The 18,865-nt window shown below is 36.9% G+C and overlaps 1 protein-coding gene across 1 annotated transcript in view; it reads left to right on the top strand.

Moving 5' to 3' along the window:
* LOC145241455 (nucleoporin Nup37-like) overlaps nucleotides 1-17,109 on the top strand; it is a 29,575-nt gene extending 12,466 nt beyond the window's left edge. The window contains exons 4-7 of the mRNA XM_080104433.1: nucleotides 7,606-7,806; nucleotides 11,457-11,638; nucleotides 16,033-16,168; nucleotides 16,957-17,109. Coding sequence (XP_079960559.1) covers nucleotides 7,606-7,806; nucleotides 11,457-11,638; nucleotides 16,033-16,168; nucleotides 16,957-17,073 — 636 coding nt within the window. The 3' untranslated portion in view covers nucleotides 17,074-17,109. The remainder of the gene's footprint in view (nucleotides 1-7,605; nucleotides 7,807-11,456; nucleotides 11,639-16,032; nucleotides 16,169-16,956) is intronic.
* Nucleotides 17,110-18,865: the final 1,756 nt, after the last annotated feature.

Raw genomic sequence — 18,865 nt, 5'->3', positions numbered from 1 at the left:
AACAAAAGATCTCTCATACATAGCAACATCGGGACACGAATAACCTAGAACATCTGGAACAAAAGATCTCTCATACATAGCAACATCGGGACACGAATCACCTAGAACATCTGGAACAAAAGATCTCTCATGCATAGCAACATCGGGACACGAATCACCTAGAACATCTGGAACAAAAGATCTCTCATGCATAGCAACATCGGGACACGAATCACCTAGAACATCTGGAACAAAAGATCTCTCATACATAGCAACATCGGGACACGAATAACCTAGAACATCTGGAACAAAAGATCTCTCATACATAGCAACATCGGGACACGAATCACCTAGAACATCTGGAACAAAAGATCTCTCATGCATAGCAACATCGGGACACGAATCACCTAGAACATCTGGAACAAAAGATCTCTCATGCATAGCAACATCGGGACACAAATCACCTAGAACATCTGGAACAAAAGATCTCTCATGCATAGCAACATCGGGACACGAATCACCTAGAACATCTGGAACAAAAGATCTCTCATGCATAGCAACATCGGGACACGAATCACCTAGAACATCTGGAACAAAAGATCTCTCATACATAGCAACATCGGGACACGAATCACCTAGAACATCTGGAACAAAAGATCTCTCATGCATAGCAACATCGGGACACGAATCACCTAGAACATCTGGAACAAAAGATCTCTCATGCATAGCAACATCGGGACACGAATCATCTAGAACATCTGGAACAAAAGATCTCTCATACATAGCAACATCGGGACACAAATCACCTAGAACATCTGGAACAAAAGATCTCTCATGCATAGCAACATCGGGACACAAATCACCTTGAACATCTGGAACAAAAGATCTCTCATACATAGCAACATCGGGACACGAATCACCTAGAACATCTGGAACAAAAGATCTCTCATACATAGCAACATCGGGACACGAATCACCTAGAACATCTGGAACAAAAGATCTCTCATGCATAGCAACATCGGGACACGAATAACCTAGAACATCTGGAACAAAAGATCTCTCATACATAGCAACATCGGGACACGAATCACCTAGAACATCTGGAACAAAAGATCTCTCATGCATAGCAACATCGGGACACGAATAACCTAGAACATCTGGAACAAAAGATCTCTCATGCATAGCAACATCGGGACACAAATCACCTAGAACATCTGGAACAAAAGATCTCTCATGCATAGCAACATCGGGACACAAATCACCTTGAATATCTGGAACAAAAGATCTCTCATACATAGCAACATCGGGACACGAATCACCTAGAACATCTGGAACAAAAGATCTCTCATACATAGCAACATCGGGACACGAATCACCTAGAACATCTGGAACAAAAGATCTCTCATGCATAGCAACATCGGGACACGAATAACCTAGAACATCTGGAACAAAAGATCTCTCATGCATAGCAACATTGGGACACGAATAACCTTGAACATCTGGAACAAAAGATCTCTCATGCATAGCAACATCGGGACACGAATCACCTAGAACATCTGGAACAAAAGATCTCTCATACATAGCAACATCGGGACACGAATCACCTAGAACATCTGGAACAAAAGATCTCTCATGCATAGCAACATCGGGACACGAATCACCTAGAACATCTGGAACAAAAGATCTCTCATGCATAGCAACATCGGGACACGAATCACCTAGAACATCTGGAACAAAAGATCTCTCATGCATAGCAACATCGGGACACAAATCACCTAGAACATCTGGAACAAAAGATCTCTCATGCATAGCAACATCGGGACACGAATCACCTAGAACATCTGGAACAAAAGATCTCTCATACATAGCAACATCGGGACACGAATCACCTAGAACATCTGGAACAAAAGATCTCTCATGCATAGCAACATCGGGACACGAATCACCTAGAACATCTGGAACAAAAGATCTCTCATGCATAGCAACATCGGGACACGAATCATCTAGAACATCTGGAACAAAAGATCTCTCATACATAGCAACATCGGGACACAAATCTCCTAGAACATCTGGAACAAAAGATCTCTCATGCATAGCAACATCGGGACACAAATCACCTTGAACATCTGGAACAAAAGATCTCTCATACATAGCAACATCGGGACACGAATCACCTAGAACATCTGGAACAAAAGATCTCTCATACATAGCAACATCGGGACACGAATCACCAAGAACATCTGGAACAAAAGATCTCTCATGCATAGCAACATCGGGACACGAATCACCTAGAACATCTGGAACAAAAGATCTCTCATACATAGCAACATCGGGACACGAATCACCTAGAACATCTGGAACAAAAGATCTCTCATGCATAGCAACATCGGGACACGAATAACCTAGAACATCTGGAACAAAAGATCTCTCATGCATAGCAACATCGGGACACAAATCACCTAGAACATCTGGAACAAAAGATCTCTCATGCATAGCAACATCGGGACACAAATCACCTTGAATATCTGGAACAAAAGATCTCTCATACATAGCAACATCGGGACACGAATCACCTAGAACATCTGGAACAAAAGATCTCTCATACATAGCAACATCGGGACACGAATCACCTAGAACATCTGGAACAAAAGATCTCTCATGCATAGCAACATCGGGACACGAATAACCTAGAACATCTGGAACAAAAGATCTCTCATGCATAGCAACATCGGGACACGAATAACCTAGAACATCTGGAACAAAAGATCTCTCATGCATAGCAACATCGGGACACGAATCACCTAGAACATCTGGAACAAAAGATCTCTCATACATAGCAACATCGGGACACAAATCACCTAGAACATCTGGAACAAAAGATCTCTCATGCATAGCAACATCGGGACACAAATCACCTTGAACATCTGGAACAAAAGATCTCTCATACATAGCAACATCGGGACACGAATCACCTAGAACATCTGGAACAAAAGATCTCTCATACATAGCAAAATCGGGACACGAATCACCTAGAACATCTGGAACAAAAGATCTCTCATGCATAGCAACATCGGGACACGAATAACCTAGAACATCTGGAACAAAAGATCTCTCATGCATAGCAACATCGGGACACGAATAACCTAGAACATCTGGAACAAAAGATCTCTCATGCATAGCAACATCTGGAACAAAAGATCTCTCATGCATAGCAACATCGGGACACAAATCACCTAGAACATCTGGAACAAAAGATCTCTCATACATAGCAACATCGGGACACGAATAACCTAGAACATCTGGAACAAAAGATCTCTCATGCATAGCAACATCGGGACACGAATCACCTAGAACATCTGGAACAAAAGATCTCTCATACATAGCAACATCGGGACACGAATCACCTAGAACATCTGGAACAAAAGATCTCTCATACATAGCAACATCGGGACACAAATCACCTAGAACATCTGGAACAAAAGATCTCTCATGCATAGCAACATCGGGACACGAATCACCTAGAACATCTGGAACAAAAGATCTCTCATGCAGAGCAACATCGGGACACGAATCACCTAGAACATCTGGAACAAAAGATCTTTCATGCATAGCAACATCGGGACACGAATCACCTAGAACATCTGGAACAAAAGATCTCTCATACATAGCAACATCGGGACACGAATCACTTAGAACATCTGGAACAAAAGATCTCTCATACATAGCAACATCGGGACACGAATCACCTAGAACATCTGGAACAAAAGATCTCTCATGCATAGCAACATCGGGACACGAATCACCTAGAACATCTGGAACAAAAGATCTCTCATGCATAGCAACATCGGGACACGAATAACCTAGAACATCTGGAACAAAAGATCTCTCATGCATAGCAATATCGGGAACAAAAGATCTCTCATGCATAGCAACATCGGGACACAAATCACCTAGAACATCTGGAACAAAAGATCTCTCATACATAGCAACATCGGGACACGAATAACCTAGAACATCTGGAACAAAAGATCTCTCATGCATAGCAACATCGGGACACGAATAACCTAGAACATCTGGAACAAAAGATCTCTCATGCATAGCAACATCGGGACACGAATCACCTAGAACATCTGGAACAAAAGATCTCTCATGCATAGCAACATCGGGACACGAATAACCTAGAACATCTGGAACAAAAGATCTCTCATGCATAGCAACATCGGGACACGAATAACCTAGAACATCTGGAACAAAAGATCTCTCATGCATAGCAACATCGGGACACGAATAACCTAGAACATCTGGAACAAAAGATCTCTCATGCATAGCAACATCGGGACACGAATAACCTAGAACATCTGGAACAAAAGATCTCTCATGCATAGCAACATCGGGACACGAATAACCTAGAACATCTGGAACAAAAGATCTCTCATGCATAGCAACATCGGGACACGAATAACCTAGAACATCTGGAACAAAAGATCTCTCATGCATAGCAACATCGGGACACGAATCACCTAGAACATCTGGAACAAAAGATCTCTCATGCATAGCAACATCGGGACACGAATAACCTAGAACATCTGGAACAAAAGATCTCATGCATAGCAACATCGGGACACGAATCACCTAGAACATCTGGAACAAAAGATCTCTCATGCATAGCAACATCGGGACACGAATCACCTAGAACATCTGGAACAAAAGATCTCTCATGCATAGCAACATCGGGACACGAATAACCTAGAACATCTGGAACAAAAGATCTCTCATGCATAGCAACATCGGGACACGAATAACCTAGAACATCTGAAACAAAAGATCTCTCATGCATAGCAACATCGGGACACAAATCACCTAGAACATCTGGAACAAAAGATCTCTCATGCATAGCAACATCGGGACACAAATCACCTAGAACATCTGGAACAAAAGATCTCTCATACATAGCAATATCGGGACACAAATCACCTAGAACATCTGGAACAAAAGATCTCTCATGCATAGCAACATCGGGACACAAATCACCTAGAACATCTGGAACAAAAGATCTCTCATGCATAGCAACATCGGGACACGAATCACCTAGAACATCTGGAACAAAAGATCTTTCATGCATAGCAACATCGGGACACAAATCACCTAGAACATCTGGAACAAAAGATCTCTCATACATAGCAACATCGGGACACGAATCACCTAGAACATCTGGAACAAAAGATCTCTCATGCATAGCAACATCGGGACACAAATAACCTAGAACATCTGGAACAAAAGATCTCTCATACATAGCAACATCGGGACACGAATCACCTAGAACATCTGGAACAAAAGATCTCTCATGCATAGCAACATCGGGACACGAATCACCTAGAACATCTGGAACAAAAGATCTCTCATGCATAGCAACATCGGGACACGAATCACCTAGAACATCTGGAACAAAAGATCTCTCATACATAGCAACATCGGGACACGAATCACCTAGAACATCTGGAACAAAAGATCTCTCATACATAGCAACATCGGGACACGAATCACCTAGAACATCTGGAACAAAAGATCTCTCATGCATAGCAACATTGGGACACGAATCACCTAGAACATCTGGAACAAAAGATCTCTCATACATAGCAACATCGGGACACGAATCACCTAGAACATCTGGAACAAAAGATCTCTCATGCATAGCAACATCGGGACACGAATCACCTAGAACATCTGGAACAAAAGATCTCTCATACATAGCAACATCGGGACACGAATCACCTAGAACATCTGGAACAAAAGATCTCTCATACATAGCAACATCGGGACACGAATCACCTAGAACATCTGGAACAAAAGATCTCTCATGCATAGCAACATTGGGACACGAATAACCTTGAACATCTGGAACAAAAGATCTCTCATGCATAGCAACATCGGGACACGAATCACCTAGAACATCTGGAACAAAAGATCTCTCATACATAGCAACATCGGGACACGAATAACCTAGAACATCTGGAACAAAAGATCTCTCATGCATAGCAACATCGGGAGACGAATAACCTAGAACATCTGGAACAAAAGATCTCTCATGCATAGCAACATCGGGACACAAATCACCTAGAACATCTGGAACAAAAGATCTCTCATACATAGCAACATCGGGACACGAATCACCTAGAACATCTGGAACAAAAGATCTCTCATGCATAGCAACATCGGGACACGAATCACCTAGAACATCTGGAACAAAAGATCTCTCATACATAGCAACATCGGGACACGAATCACCTAGAACATCTGGAACAAAAGATCTCTCATGCATAGCAACATCGGGACACGAATAACCTAGAACATCTGGAACAAAAGATCTCTCATGCATAGCAACATCGGGACACGAATCACCTAGAACATCTGGAACAAAAGATCTCTCATGCATAGCAACATCGGGACACGAATAACCTAGAACATCTGGAACAAAAGATCTCTCATGCATAGCAACAGACGCAAGTCTCATTTATCTGGACAGGTGGATCTTTATCCTGTTTCTCTGCGTCATCCTTAGAAGGAAGGTGGGAATTTTGCTATCAGTTGAGCTGTCATCCACCTCCATCTCTTCGCCCCCCCCCCCCCCCCACGAGAAGTCTTTCATCTTCTCGGAATCAGACAGACAGACACTTTGTGAATCTCCTGTTCTGGACTTCAATTTCCTGACTAGAAACAAAGCTGAACAAAGCTTCTTTCTGAAAAGTGCACACCTGTGGAATTCTCGTCCGTTTGCCTATTTCCCACCTGACTACAACTTGGATGCCTTCAAGTCCAACATAAACAAATTCCTGATTAATCGCCCCCCTTTAGTAAGACACTTTATCAAATCTCCAATACCAACTATTACTACGATATTATCCCATTGATTATTGTACACACAATAACCCTTATCCCCGAGTGGCTTTCGGGCCTTGATAAGTGGTGATCCCCCTTTGAGAAAAAAAAAAAAAAAAGGAGAAGTACATGTGCGTCCCTATTTAGGGTGTATGTGTGGGGGTGGTGAAATCCTGTTTACCGGTTTGCACTCAAAATGCACTGACCTGCCTTGTGGCCCCTACTAGCACACGGGTGCAACATGTCAATGGAAGTCACTGAGTTTAAAGGCTGTCAGTCTTAATTTTTCAATTTCTCTGCACTTAACTTGAACATAAGCAAGTTGGTTCAAACCAGTACTGTGTTAACTATGTTATTGACGCACAACATTAAGAAGATTGTTTTCGGGTCAACATGGGTGAGAGTATTGTAGAAAAATATGAATGATGTTTTATTAATCTGAAAGAAAAAGTTATAAATTAATCATGGTGATATGTTTAACAATGTGAATAAAATAAATTATGTTACATTTCTGAATTTTCGAGATGAGGATTGGTTATTCATGGCTGACAGAATAAGAGCATGCTACCCCCGTGAAGTAAATAAATGGTTCTGCTCGAAATTCTGTCTAGATTTCTAAGTTCGACAAAAACGTTCCTGAGTTTGATAACATACATCTGAAGAAGGTCAGAGGTTACATCAACCAAAACATGAAAATTGCGATTGTCGGGATGAGAACAGTAGTTCATTTAATATTTGCTTTTTTTTCAGATTCTGAAAGGTCACAAGAGTTTCATCAATTCTGTTGCTTATGAACCAAACGTGGGTCACCAAGTTGCTAGTGTCGGAGATGACAACACATGTCGCGTGTGGGAGAAAGACAATGATACTAATGAAATGAAAGAGGCCATGGCTTTTTATCTCATGTCCCCTGGAGTCAGTGTCTGTTGGCATCCTGAAGAACCCAAAAAGGTAATTGAAAACACCTTTTATTAAATGTGAGATCTCCTTCTCGGAAACAGCTTGGGGAATTAATGTTCAATAAAGTTTCTTTATAAAACTTGAAACCGAGAACAAAATTTCAAAGAGAAATTCTATGGATATAAACTTCAAAAAACAAATTATTCCTCTCTTGTATAATAAAGACCATTGTGTACTTGTCTCCCTCTCTCATATATATATATATATATATATATATATATATATTATTGTTGGGACGATTGATCAAAATCGGAAGATTTGGGGGTGTCATCATCGGAATCGGAAAAATTGATGCCTATTTCCTGATGCCAAAATGATTCTTTTAATTGTCTATTTTTTATTTGATTTTGTTTAAAGTAAAATATTTCATTGCTGTTAATAATTATAAAATAATATTTATTGATTTTAAAATACCAAGTCCAACATAAACAAATTCCTGATGAATCTCCCCCTTAAGACACTTTATCAAATCTCCAATACCAACTATTACTACGATATTATCCCATTGATTATTGTACACACAATAACCCTTATCCCCAAGTGGCTTTCGGGTCTTGATAAGTGGTGATCCCCCTTTGAAAAAAAAAAAAATTTGCCACTCTATTTTCTATTTTAATTAATACATTTAAAAAAATTTTTTTTAGCTTTCCAATGCAAGACATTTTTTTTTTTTTTTGTAACTTTACTGATTGCAGTCTTTTTTATATAAATATAGGTGTGAACACTGGTGGCACATTTTGAGGGAGGGGGTATTTTAACGAGAAATATATGCTTTTTCTTAATGGTGACCTTATCTATCCTGTGTATAATATTTTGATTGCAGAAATTCCCCTCTGGACCAAATTACCGTAGGTTTGCAACAACAGATGCCACATACAAATTTATGTCTAAACTATTACCTACTATCTTATGTAACGCCGTTACAGTCGTGGTATTAAAATGCTACATTCCATCCGTGGAGAACAACCATCACAATCGTAACATTATAAGAGGAAGGAGTCCCTACTTTTCTCTCTATATATTTAGTCTTACCACTGCTACTAGTTGTCACCGGGTACCATTCTGCATTTTTCTACTACAGTGAGATTACTCCCTTTGTAACTGCAAGATTACATACATAGACATAACATATTCCTTCCTATTTTCCCATCAAAATTAATATCTTCTCCCCAACAATGTTCCTGCTTTTACGATTGGCTGAAACCGGACATTTTCATATTCCAGAATGAAATGAATTTCTACATTAATGAACACTTCTGAGAGTTGACAAACATGGTGTCGCCCTCAACAGGAAACACTAACGTTAAAACGAACAACATTTACCGATTATTAATCACTCAGAAACGGACATTTACACATTGCTAACCTTATATAACGCCACAGACATACACATGTAAAAACAAAAAATAAATAAATAAAAACTATTAAACGCTCATAACCACACAGTTAACTACTGATAGCCTTATTTCATGGAACTAACGTGCACAAGTAAAATAATTCATATACACATGCAGTCTTCTCCGTATATGCTTGCACGTCAGGAAATATCAAAACAAATAAAAACATATACATGGTTTACACACGTACACATGTTCGGTTAAATGCATATATCTTAATACTCTGACCAAATGTAAATGACAAAGTTCTCTCTGATTCTCTCTCCTCTGATCTCGAGCGCATGGTTCAGTGGGAGAAGACGTGGCTGGTTACCTTTAATGCATCTAAAACCAAACTCCTATCTTTACATCATCAACGCTCTGATCCCCATCTGGCATCAATTGAAATGGATGGTTCTCGTCTAGGAGAAGCCTCGTGTTTTGACAAGCTTCTGGGTTTGTCCTTTACTCCTGATCTGAAATGGAACACGTACATCAAGTCTGTTGCCAAAGTCGCTGGAAAGATGGTGGGATCCTTCTACTGCTCCAGAAGATATCTCACTACTGATGCAATTCTCTATCTATATAAAAGCCAAGTACGTCCAAGGATGGAATACTGTTGCCATATCTGGGCAGGAGCTGCTAAAAACAGCCTATCCTGCCTTGACAGAGTACAAAATAGACTTCGTGGCTTTGTGGGGGATGCCCTTTTCTCTACCCTGAAACCTCTCATGCACAGAAGAGACGTTGCGAGCCTATCTTTGTTTTATCGTTATTCCCATGGCAGGTGCTCATCAGAACTCCAATCTCTGGTCCCCCCTCGCCAATCTTTCACAAAAAACACTCGTCTAGCTGAATCCACTGTGAAAAATTTCCCCCACTCTTTATCTGTGCCTAAATCAAAACGTAGATTTCATGAACAAAGCTTCTTTCTTAGAACTGCACACCTGTGGAACTCTGTTCCGTCTGCCTGCTTCCCACCTGATTACAACTTGGATGTCTTTAAGTCCAACGTTAACAAATTCCTAATGAACCGCCCTCTTAAGTAAACACTTCATTAAATCTCCACACTAACGCACTGTACTTGCAATAACCCTTATCCCTGAGTGGCTTCCGGGCCTTTATAAGTGGTGACCACCGTGTAAAAAAAAAAAAAAAAAATCACTGCTAAAAATAATTGTCTGCACATCGGATAAGCAACTCGAAAACAAAATGAAACAAACTTTATTTTTATTATAACAACTTGCTAAGAATTATAACGCCATGACTTTTTATTTGACAATTTGAAGGCTTTTGAGCAGTTACGCATTAACTATTAACAAACAATTAAAATTGCTTTGTTTACATGAAATAAACGAAATAGGTGAAGCCTTTAAACTGTTGAATAAAAATTTTCGGCTTTAAAATTCTTAAATTCTCATTTAATATCGAATTACTGTGGCAAAATCAACACTAAAAATAATCGTCCGCGTCCATAAAACTTGAACATTGAATCTGTGTGTGTTATTTATTTTCTGTGTCATACTTGCATCCAAGTCGTTTAATTGTTATGAACTTCCATTTCTTGTAATAAATAATTTTACCAAGAATTTTTCATAAGGTTTGGTTTTGGTTTCAGGTGAAGGAACTCCAGTAATCTATTCTTTTTATAAATAATTTTATCAAGAACTTTTCATAAGTTTTGGTTTTGGTTATAGCTGATGGAACACAAGTTAGATATATACATACATATATCAAGTTGTATTTTTTTTTTTTGTAAGTTTTGGTTTCGGTTTCAATTCAAGTTAATGCACCCAAGTCATATGAATATATATTTTTTATTTTTGAAATCGCAACTTGATAAAAATCAATTGAACATTAACTTTATAATAATATATACAAAATCTGCAAGAATTCAAATATCATATTTAAGCATACTTTACGACTGGGCTACGCTTGACATCCCTGCTAGCTTAGATAAGTACTTTTACAGTTTTAATAAAAAAGCTACAATAATATCAGAGCGTCTCCATTTATGCTGAACATCTACAGAATGCCAACATCAATATATTATATATGAATGAATCTGCTGTGGAATTTCCACAGGCCCCGCTAGTTAATTATTATTAACTTTTAATTTTTTTTTAACATGTTTTTATTTACATTCTTTTCCTAAGCCATAAAATTTTTATTAACTTTCTTTTCCTAAGCCATAACATGGTGAGAGAGAAATAACAGCAAAATGTGAAGAAAGAATATGAGAAACATGACTTTTTTTTTTTCCAGATCCTTGTAGCACAAAAGAATGGCATTTTACGATTCTTCAGTCTCCATAATCAACAACCAATCATGTCGCTTGATTGTGGCCAGTCACCTTTAATGTCTGCTGATTGGTGCCTCCTGAATTCCCTGGCCATCACAGCTGGAGCATTGACAGATTGGCTGCTTTTTGATTCATCTGTTTCAAGGTGAGCTTCTTCTAAACATAGGTTCCAATTCTTTGTCCCATATAATTTATTAATATCTCTCTCATCATGTACTTTTTAATCCCCCGATTTATCAGAGAGGGACCTATGTTTTCAGTGGCGTGCGTCCGTTAATTCGGACTATTGCCAGATAACTGTCCATTAGTTTTTTCTGAAATTTTGCCACTAATTGTATTTCATTAAATAGATGTTCACAGCAAAAAAATCTTTTTTGCAAAAATTTCCGTTGCGTCCCCAGGGGCTCGAAAGGGGTCAAAAAATGTCCATAATGGCCAAAAATGACACATTTTGCCCAATAACTTTTGATCCATCCATTAGATTTTTCTGAAACTTGGCCAAAATGTGGAGCCCATTGTTTTTAATATGAATCCAATATGGGTGACCCTGGCAAAATTCTGGTTCACATCCCCGGGGATTTTCAGTGCTAAAAATGCTCCTTTTTGTGGCTTTTTTTCATATTTCTCAATAAAAACTTGATATATCTGACTATATAGTGTTTTTTTCGTAGTGGTTAACTCAAATATACATGTGTTAAGGCCTGAAATTACACTGGTATCCATTTACACTGGGATTCGGCGTGCCCAGGGGCTCAAAAGAGACCCAAAATACCCCACAATGGCCAAAAATGACACTTTTTGCCCCATAATGTTTGATCCATCCATTAGATTTTCTTGAAACTTGGCCAAAATGTGGAGGCCATTGTTCTTAATATAAATTCAGTATGGGTGACCATGGCAAAATTCTGGTTCGCATACCTCTGGGGTTAAAAAAACATGCCTTTTTGGAACTCTTTTTTCATGTTACTCAAAAACCTGATATGTATGTCTATATAGTAGTTTTCCATGGTGCTGAATTCAAATATACATGTATTAAGGCATGAAACTGCACCGTTTGTCCATTTTCACTAGGATTCGGCATTCTCAGGAGCTAATAAAAGCTCACAAATACTCCAAAATTGCAAAAAACTTTTACCTCATCCATTAGATTTTTCTGCAACTTGGCAAAAATATGAAGGCAACGTTGGCTCTTCACACTTCTCACATTCATCATTTCTTCACTATTTTTTTTTGTGGCGCCATCTTACATACAACACCAGAGGGGTACCACGCACTCGCGGCTTATTGCCTTGGATGCACCTTGGCATTGTAATCTCAAAATGGTTTGATGCCATTCCACATTCCTCGTATCCTTCTTATATCATTTCTCACCGTGTAATACATCGTTGCAATCTATACTGGCCATGTTTAACTTCCATAACTCCTCGTACTTTGTACACACATGATACAATGGACTCCCCTTCCCTTACATAGTCAAAATAACAGACAATGTGAAGAAATGATTTTCCAAGGTGCACAAAGGCAATCAGAAGTAAGATGAGTAGTCAGCTGGAAGTGGCTGAGACAGCAAGTGCGATAGTAGTTTCTATTGATCTCGGGAAGGAGTGACTAAGACAAAAGATCAAACATAGGATTTCCGATCATCAGTTAATATATTTAGGAGTAAGTTGTTCATCAGTTTTGCGGCTTGCAGAGGTGAGCAGATTGGCATAGTTTAGCATTACAAGCGTATGCTGTATTTTTGTGGACATCAGCAATATTACATACCTAATGTGTTCAACAAGTCATATCTTTTTTATTTGTTGGTCAATTTTTAAAAGAATTCCATTAATGGAAAGAGAATAAAATAAGCATTCCAATGATGTTAATTTATTTTTCTTTTATGTGTTCAATATTTTTATGCGCCAAGTTAAAAATGAAAAAAACGGTAAAAAATGACAACAAAAAGGGAAACATTTTTTCAATGTTTTCATTTTATACGTTACATTCGGAGACATGCGCGGGGTTAAATTTGATTGGATATGGCTGAAATTTTACAGGCTATATAAACAAAGAAGTCCATCTCTATTGGTGTTTGATTTTTATTTTTACGACCACAGGAAGCAAAGTTATGACCGAGCAAAGTTGACAAATATTTCAAAATTGATAAGATAAATTGGCATATATCATCCATTTTCATATAGATAATAGTTTCAGAATTATTTTTATGTACAATATGTAAATATTTGAAAATTATTAATCGCGTGGAATTTTCTTTAAAATGTTATCTTTAATAGAAATTAAATCCGCTTACAGAAAAAACGGTCGCTAAGCGCGTCATGCGCTGATCTGACTAAAGTATTCTCTTAAAAATAGAAAACTGTCTTACTAGACTAGTCATTTTTTTATTCTGAGTTCATCAATTTAAAAAAATTATTTTCAAGTTTGATTTCCAAGCAATGCTAGTTTGTTGTTTTTAATGCATTTAGTACACATGCACTAAAAGCATTAAAAAAACAACAAAATGTACTAAGTACATGCGTTCTTATTTATACTTAAGGTAGAATTGTGTTTTAGTGGTCAAAAAAAAACATACATAACAAATAAAAGGTACTTGTGCACTTCTGCTACCATACTGAAATAATAACGTTATTATTTAGAAACCCATTCCTAATATGGGGAAGGAAGAGTGTTTTTTGTTAACTATTCTGTACTTTCATCTAACAATTAAATAAAAAAAGATATTGTGAAACTTGAATTTATTTTTAACTCATTGTCAAGACCATTTTTTCGAATCTGTAAAACAAACCCGTGTTTTTTAACTGAGGATATCTAAATAATAATATTATTAATAATAATAATTAGGTGGTTCGATAAAGAATTTCATTGTGATGCATTTTGTAAATTTGTACCTTAACATTTTTCTTTAAAATGACTACCTTTAAAGGTTTTCGAGTATGCTGAAAATGAATATCGCATTTAATTCTTCCACAAATAAGTAGCTTTCTGGATATTAAGCAATGTCATTTCTTACATTATTGCTGGTGGCCATCTTGGTATGCGCGTTTGCATAGTTTCTCAGGGTTGCGTTTGCGCGCACCAAGATGGCCACCAGCGATAACATAAAAAATGACATTGCTTAATATCTGGAAAATTACTTATTTGCAGAAAATTTAAATGCGATATTCGTTTTCAGCATACCCTTAAACCTATAAAAGTAATCATTTTAAATGTTAAGGTGGAAACAAGGTAAAAAATTTACTGTTTTATTTCTTTGTTTACATAATTGAATTTTCAGTAAAACAACAGAATAGAAATGATAAAAATTACCATCAACTGGTGAATATATAGTTGTTGCTTATCAGGATTCCTAGTATCCTGTTACTGTGAAAGTTACATCGAGGATTCATGTAGAGTACGATTTATGGTTGCATCGCAGAAAATAGGGGTATATTTTAGGCCAGATAGAGAGGGTCCCAAAATGCATAAGTTCTGGTTGACTATGGAAATTTCCATCTTTTACAGAAATCCAAAATCTATATGAAAAATTTTCTTTGATTTATTTCTGAGATTAATTCATATTTACTCAATTTTTTTTTCTTTGAGGGGAGTAGTAAATACTGGCCATGAATGCTCTTTAGGCATTCAATGGCTACACCCAAGATTAAGTTCTCCTTTGGTGAGGAGGCAGGAAAATGCCTATTCTCAATAAAGTTATACTTAAATACTACTATAATACTTAGTTTTGTTCATAAATGTATGATACCATGCGCCAGTTTAAAAAAAATTGAAATTTGTAGATCTGAATTTATAATTCATGGCTTATAGTAAAGAGATACATCAGATTTGACTGCTTAATCAGAAAGAGCACACAATTTTACATAAGACTGCCAAGTTTCATGAGAATAGCTTGAAAAATAAATAAATGGTGGCGAAATTACTGAATTTCTTGAAATATTGAGGTCGTAATTTAGCCCACTTTTTCTAAAGAAAAATGTCCACTGCCTATTTTTTGGCACTTAAAATTCTCGTAACTTTTGAACTACTGATGGTATTTGCATAATTCAAACGGTTTTAAGCATCTTTTAAATAGCTCTTCTCATGCAAGTTGATAAAATAACAATTATCCTAAAAGAAAAAATCAACTTGTAATGCTACACAGTTTCGAGGAGGGAAAACTGCAAAGATTGAGATTTAGGTCTAGCAGACAACAGTGATGTCTGAACAGACAAATTATCTCAGTTGAATCTTACCTAATACACTGGAACTTAACTAAGATGCGAATGTTAGCATTTGGGGGTACTTTTCCGCAATGGTATCACACATATACCCTCAGAGCACAACTAAGTTACCACAAATCATTCTTATACCATGCAACGCATATCTTCAACTCTTACTGGCCACATAAATAAAAAAGTAAAGTGGAATAAACAATTATGACATGCAAAACAGATTTTTCATTTCTAACTGGACACGTCTTTGATTTATGTCATGGCTTTCTCCATCGCCTTTGATAACCCCATTTTTATATCTTCTGTGCATTTTTTCCGTCTTTTCCAGTGCCCCTTCAGAGAAGAAACAAGCCCACACGGAAGGAATCCAACAAATCCGTTGGTGCAGGTGTTCAGATAATCTCCTCGCCACAATTGGACATCCAGGTTGCCAATTGAAAGTCTTCAGTGTTAAACAACAGCAGGTAATTCGGTTGTTTTTTTTGTTTTTTTTTATGCACGTTTCAATGTTATTTTTGAGCTTAGAAATTGTTATATTTCCGACTAGCAGGAAAATCTGGTATTGGACTGGATGGGTAACAATAGAAGAGTTAAATTATAAAAAATATGTGTGTAACGTCCTTATTTTCAAACTTCTCTCTCTCAACTGATTCAATGTAATAGAAAGAAATGCAAAATGAAAGTTGACTGACGTTTTGACCTACTTTCAGGGTTCTGTAATTATTGCAAATAAGAATGAAGATTAAAAAGGTTGATTTTTTTTTTCACACCTGAAATTGCAGTAATTCGATTCTCTGTAAAGAGAATATCATAGCATTTTTTTTCTTCATTTCTTTCCATGTCCAACATCTCTACAAGCTCCCTGATTTCGATTTTTAGGTGGACTGCAATATTTACTGTCAAAAGATTCTCAGCCAACTTTTTATCTAAAATAAAAGCGGAGAGGGATATTTTGAAAACCTATGGGAGTAAAATACAAGGAAACATGTTTTATGTTCTAAATTTCAAATAAGTAAATTGTTTATTTTCCTAATATTACGTTGTGATTTGGCTTTCAAGCGCACTTGATGCATATTTTATAGAAATAAACACGTTGCAGGTAACACATCATCTTAGTTTTTGTATTTTCATTTTTGCTTTTCTGTTTTGTAGAATATATCTATATGTTCCTACATCTGTATCTCAATTCATTGTGACCACATTTTCTCAACAATTGCAAACTACAATACTCTTTATCTTATTTTTGTTTCAGCTTTTGACGTCACAGTCTTACCCTGTGGGGTCTGGATTATCCTGGCATTTGAGACTCCCTATCCTTGTTGTGGCTGGTGATCAGCGCCTTTATTTTTGGTCAGCAAGTGCAAGTTGATCTTCGATGATTTTTCAATAAATTTATTTCTTTATACTGATTGTTTTTTTTTCTAAATGGTGATTTTGTACAAGAGTATCTGACAATTTTCTTAAATCTTTTTTCAAAACTTTTTTTTCTGCTTTGTATCAAAATTCTATTTAATGATTTTTGGATGAATTTCCAGATATAGGTAGAAATCTGAAAAAAAAGTTTACAAAAAAAAAAAGAATATTTTTTTTGTACTTCTACACTATCAGAACTAAACTGATTTTTTGTTAATTCTAATAAATTACAATGTTAGCTTCCAAATTATGTAGCTGAAATTACCTGAATATTACTGAATTATTAAAAGAAACTGAAAAATTGCGGCCATCTTGTTCAAATCAAAACAGAAAATTACTTTCCATTTGAACTCTTGTGTCTTGCATAAGCAAATACGATCATTTTCTATTTTCTTTAATAAATAATTTTCTACCCTATCAATTTTCGTAATTTTTGGATATAATCATCTCAAAAATCCAAGGAATACGTAGATACCATTGTTTTCCTGTGAAATTCAGTTTTACGATTTCCAAAATTTTGTTCTGATAGCGTAGAAGTGCCAAAAAAATTTTATTATTAAAAAAAAATTGGTCTTGCTATGTTCCATAAATACAAAGATTGCTTAACCAGAATTCTCTGTATATTATAAAACAAAAGTAAAGAAAAATCTGTATGATGTGTATACTCATGACAAAAGAAAATATCATATTCCAAAAATTATGTAAATTGATAAAGTAATTTTATTTTTATAATGGAAATCATTTTTAAGCGATTAATGGGAATATGTAAGCATTACAACATAATTCTTGCAAGTTTGATAAGTTATCTCTCCCCTTTTTTGTTTTTTTTTAAAAGATTGTTTTCAAAATGCCCAACAAGACAGCTGCTCCTCAGTTACTCATAAAATTTGATTTTCTTTAAAAATAAAACTACTTGATAAATCTATGTGATATTTGGAATATGTTACTTTCGTTTTATCACAAGTATGTACATCAGACAGATTTTTCTTTATTTTGTTTTTTTTTTTTTTTTCAATGTAAGGGGACATCTGGATAAAGTTTCAATTGTTTGTTAGAACTTACCTCCACAATATCATATGTAGTGAAGGCAATTATTATGTTGCAAAATAATGCACCTGACATGTTTATGTACATATTTTAGTAATCAACAATTCCCCCACTAACCAACTAACCAACAATCACGAGGTTGTCTCCTCAGCAACCGACAAGGCTAACATGCTTGCCAGTCGGTTTGCCTCAAACTCCACACTGGACCCTTCCAACCACCCCCTACCTGACTTTCCTATGCGGACAGACGCCACACTAGACGATCTGAAAACCACCCCTGCTCAGGTGCATGCTATCATAAAAAACCTTGACACCTCAAAAGCATGTGGACCCGATCTTATCCCAGCTGTGCTATTAAAAAAGTGCTCAGCCGAAGTAGCTCCAGTTCTCTCCAAACTCTACAACAAATGTCTTAATGAAGCTTGCTTTCCGGGCTGTTGGAAAACTGCTTCTGTTGTACCAGTATTCAAGAATTCTGGCGAAAGGACAGACCCATCAAATTATCGCCCCATTAGCCTCCTCCCACTTTTTGCCAAAATATTTGAGACCATAATTAACCATGCTCTAGTCCATCATCTTACAGATGCTAAACTACTGACTGACAAACAATATGGATTTAGACAAGCCCGTTCCACAGCAGACATCCTCACCGTGATCTCTGAACGTATATACCAATCACTGGACAAAGCGGGGGGAGGCAG

The sequence above is a fragment of the Euprymna scolopes genome, chromosome 20 (genome assembly GCF_053919585.1).
Source record: "Euprymna scolopes isolate OS-2025 chromosome 20, ASM5391958v1, whole genome shotgun sequence".
Taxonomy (NCBI): domain Eukaryota; kingdom Metazoa; phylum Mollusca; class Cephalopoda; order Sepiida; family Sepiolidae; genus Euprymna; species Euprymna scolopes.
This window is presented reverse-complemented; position numbering and strand designations above follow the sequence as displayed.